General features: G+C 59.5%; 1 protein-coding gene across 1 annotated transcript in view; it reads left to right on the plus strand.

Moving 5' to 3' along the window:
* The window catches only part of SH3BP2 (SH3 domain binding protein 2), a 16970-nt gene extending 16304 nt beyond the window's left edge, over positions 1 to 666 (plus strand). Inside the window, exon 13 of the mRNA XM_077750473.1 lies at positions 40 to 666. Coding sequence (XP_077606599.1) covers positions 40 to 184 — 145 coding nt within the window. The 3' untranslated portion in view covers positions 185 to 666. The remainder of the gene's footprint in view (positions 1 to 39) is intronic.
* Positions 667 to 4219: the final 3553 nt, after the last annotated feature.

A 4219-nucleotide genomic window follows, 5' to 3' on the forward strand; every position in this document is an offset into this window, starting at 1 on the left:
TCCCGGGACTCAGCCCCCCTGACCCTGGCCTCCCTCCCCTTCCCAGGACTCCAAGTTCTACCTGGAGGGCGAGCTCCTGTTTGTGAGCGTGGGCAGCCTCGTGGAACACTACCACACCCACGTGCTGCCCAGCCACCAGAGCCTGCGGCTGCAGCGCCCCTACGGCTACACGAGGCCCAGGTGACCCCCGTCACCCCTGCTGCCGGGCAGAGACAACTGCTGGGGCGGTGACCCCGGGTCATGCAGACGAGCTGGGCTCTCACGGGAGCATGAGCTGGAGTGAGCACGTGCTCTGATCCAGGGCCTTGTGGAATCTGCCGGGCCAGGCCCCACTCAGCAGGCTGGGTCCCCGGGGCTGGCCAAGCTCCGGGCTCCAGAGGATAGGGGGGCTTTCCTGTCCCTCGCAGCCCGCCCTGTCCCACCTCCCAGGAGCCCAGGGTCCCAGGACCGAGCCCCGCCTGGGCTTTGTGGACAAGAATTCCGGTCACACCCACCCCTCCCCGCTCCCCCAGCACACTGACCGGGTACTGGGTTGGGAGCTGGGCAGGGCTGGGGCATTTGGGGTTGGGGCAGGGGCTGGCCCCCCAGGACCGACACCCCCAGGAACGCTAAGACGCAGGCTCCAGGATGGGCCGTTGATGTACAATAAAGCACACATGGCCTTTGTGTCCGTGGCTGGGGCTTCGTTGGGAAGGAGGGGGTGACCAGCCTCACTGAGTGCCCGCACCCACATCCAAGTGCGGGCTGCAGCAGCCCAGCTTCCGGGACGCCTAAGGGGTGCTTGTCTTCCGGGGCTGAGGCCCCTCGATGACTTGCTCTGGGTGCATAGCTGGTAACAGAGCAGGACCTGACCTTGGACGGGCTGGATTCAGAGCCTGTACTCTGAAGTGCCACAGGTCAGGGGCAAGGCAATGGGACTGCAGAGCTAAAAGGTGCCCACATGTACAGGCGGGTCATTTGCAGGATTAACAGACGGTCACTGGGAGACAGCTGAGCGCACACGGGCCAGGGCAGGGGGATGTGCCCGGGTGGGGAGCTAGAACCCCACTGAGGGCTCCAGGAAGACTTCTTGGAGGAAGTGGTGGCTACAGGGGGGCGGGAAGAGTGGGCCCTGAGTCGGCTGAGTGGGTGGGGATGGTGGTTCCCAGATGCAACACCCAGCTCAAGTCCAGCCCTCCCTCCCCCTCCCTTCCCGCTATGGAATCCCACAGGTGCTCCCCCGCGTGGCCATCCAGGCTGGCTTTGTGTGTGGTGTGGAAACAGACCCTACTTAGGGTCGGGGCTGGCAGGGAGGGACCCCAGGGTCGTCAGATCTTCTCTGCACCTTATGTTGGGAAAGAAGTTTGCTGTGTGAGATCCAAACCCAGCACAGCACTCACGCCAGGCCAGGGATTAATCATCTGCTTTGCTTGGACGTCCCGCCATGTGCCCCGGGCATGTTTTGGGGGTGGGGAGGCTGGCTGTCAGAACCTGCAGCCCCAGGTTACTGAGAGGTGCCTTCTAGGGACACTGTCTGTGTGCGACTCTGGCTGTGTAGCTGCTTCCCCTGAAGCCTGCCAGGGAGGGGACAGCACAGGCACCGTCCGTGCAGGCCACCTCCCGCCTGGGAACGGGCAGTCCCTTCGGCTGCGACTCTTGCCCCTCTCAGCACTCGTGTGGGGAGGCCCTCGAGGCCCACCATCCCCACCGTGGCTGCGGCCCCCCTTCCTGGAAAAACGGTTCCGTGGGGCATGGAGCAGAAGAGCTGTTTGCAGTCTGTGCCTGGAATTGCCCTGTGGGTGATGCGCTGCAGGGTGCGGGACCACGTGTCCCCACTGTGGGGTGCAGGACGCCTCGGTGCTGCTGGGGGACCTGTGGCCACGTGTCCCCGCTGCGGGGTGCGGGATGCCTCAACGTACTTAAAGACCCCTGATGGAAAGTCTGGGGGGCTCTGGGGTCCAGAGCCTGGCGATAGGTCCTCTGCTCACTTGGACGAATGAGGCCCGTCCCCGCCCGAGGCCCACCCCAGGGACTGGGCTGGCTTTACCTCTCCTTCTGGGCCCTACGCCTGCTGGGGACAGGCTCCCACCTCTGAACCGACCGAGGGGCCCAAGCCCTCAGTAGTAAGAGTGTGTGTTTGGGGTGTCTGACGGGGCTGCAGGCATGGTCTTCAGCATAAAGGAGGGGCCGGGGGGGATCCACTCCCTCCTGAGACCTGCCGTGAATGTTCCATTCCTCATACAGTGTTGGAGGGTGGTTATTCCAGGCACGGAGCCCCATGGGTACTTGACATAGTTTGGATGGAGAAGCTGCTGCTATGTGCCTGTTTTATAGGAGAGAAAACAGAGGATCAGAGAAGCCTGGATTCAAGTTCCAGCTCTGCCACTGATTGCCTTGTGACCTGTCCTTTGCTGCTCTGAGCCCAGCCCCCAGCCCCTGGCTACCTCTCCGTCCCCCCTGGGGGCTTCTGATAGTCCTGTGGGGAGTCTACACAGTTCTTGGGTGTGCCCTGACCAAGCTGAGGGGGCCACAGCCCTGGGGGGAACAGACCTGGCCTGTCTCCCTCTGCCCTGCCCTCTGGGCCCAGTCGGGGGGATAAATAGGAGGCCTGGGACCTGCTCCAGGGGCTAGCCTGCTTCCTCATCTTACAGATAGGGAAACTGAGGCTCAGAGAGGCTTCATTGCCTTGTCCGGCATCATGGTGGGTTCAGAGACCGGTCCAACTCCCGGCCCAGACCCTTTGGGAAGTTCTCCAAGCGGAAGACGGAACATGGGTTTAGTTTTCTTACAGTTGATCCCAAAGAGTGCGGTGAGCTTCTCTACCTTCGGGCAATAGGGACTCCCATCGTAAAGGGAGATGCTCTTAGAGCCAGAGGACCTCACAGAGCAAGTGCGGAGTTGCTCTAGTCCCTGCCCCAACTCTGGGGCGCGTTGCGAGGACGCCCCCTTCTGGTCCAAGGAGGTGTCCCCGCCCCCGCCCCCCTGTAGTGACCGGCCGCTCCGACGGGGCACCAGGGAAGAAGAGGCAGCTGCTCGGGGCCAAGGGGGTCCAGAGGAGCCGAGTGTCCAGAGGAGGGCAGTGAGGGGAGGGCCTCCGTCTCTGGCCGTGACCCTGAGGCACGGAGCCCCTCACCAGGCTCCTTGCCATGTCTAGTCTCCTGTGTCTGTGCCCACATGCCCTATCCCTCCCCCTGGAAAGGATGGCCTGATGGGGGTCCCGGGGGAGGGCTCCTGTCCGGGGGGCAGTGACCCTCGAAGATGGTTGGTAATGACCATCCCCCATTAAGCTCCCTTCTGGCACATTCCCACCAGAGGGAGAGTCTTGACGCACAAAGCTGACCCCAGACACATCTGCTTCCTTCAGACCTTCCTTTGCTCCTCACGAATCCTTAGAGGCTGCCTAGCAGCTGCCCCTGCGTCACCCTCCGGCTTCAGCTCTCGCCATGCTCTGTGCTTCCCAGAGCTGAAGCGTGCTCCTTTTTTTTCTTTCTTTTCCCATAGAGTAAAACACACACTCAGAAAAATGAGCAAAACACACATGTGCAGCCTAACAAATCACTATGAAGTGAACGTCTTTACGATCCCATCAAGAGGTAGCCTGTCTGGCGTCCCACGTGCCCCCCATCACAGCACCACCCTCCCTGTCTTAGCCCCCCGCCCTGGCTCTGGTGACGCTCATGTTCTTGTTTTGCTATAAAGCCTTCACTCAACGGCACATCCATTGCAGTGATTTCCTGTTTTTGTTATTTTATGGAATGGAATCCCACTGATGAAAGCTTTGACATCTGGCTTCTTTTGCTCGCTATGTCTTTGAGATTTGTCCATGCTGCTGGGCACAGCTGTAGTTAAAGTTCATTGCTGAAAACTGTTCCGTTATGTAAGTGTATCATAGTTCAGGGACCATTTTATTGTAGATGGACATTTGGTTTGTTTCCAGTTTGGGGCAATCCCAGACAATGCTGCTAGCAACACTCTTATCCGTGGGTCATGAGTTTCTCCGCGTTATGTACTCCGGAGGCTCACTCCTGGCTTCTAGGGGATCGGGGCCTTTAACTGTTTTCCAGGAATTTTACTGTTCTAGTTTACACTCCCACCAGCAGTAAAAAGATAGTTCCCTCAGTTCCACAACGGTGCCGACACTTGGTATTGTCAGATTTTTTTTTCATTTTTGTCAATTTGGTGGGTGTATAATTATGGCTTTAATTTGCATTTAGCTGATTACTAATGAGCTTAAGCATAT

Source organism: Crocuta crocuta, unplaced genomic scaffold (assembly GCF_008692635.1).
Source record: "Crocuta crocuta isolate KB4526 unplaced genomic scaffold, BGI_CrCroc_1.0 scaffold179, whole genome shotgun sequence".
NCBI classification, from domain to species: domain Eukaryota; kingdom Metazoa; phylum Chordata; class Mammalia; order Carnivora; family Hyaenidae; genus Crocuta; species Crocuta crocuta.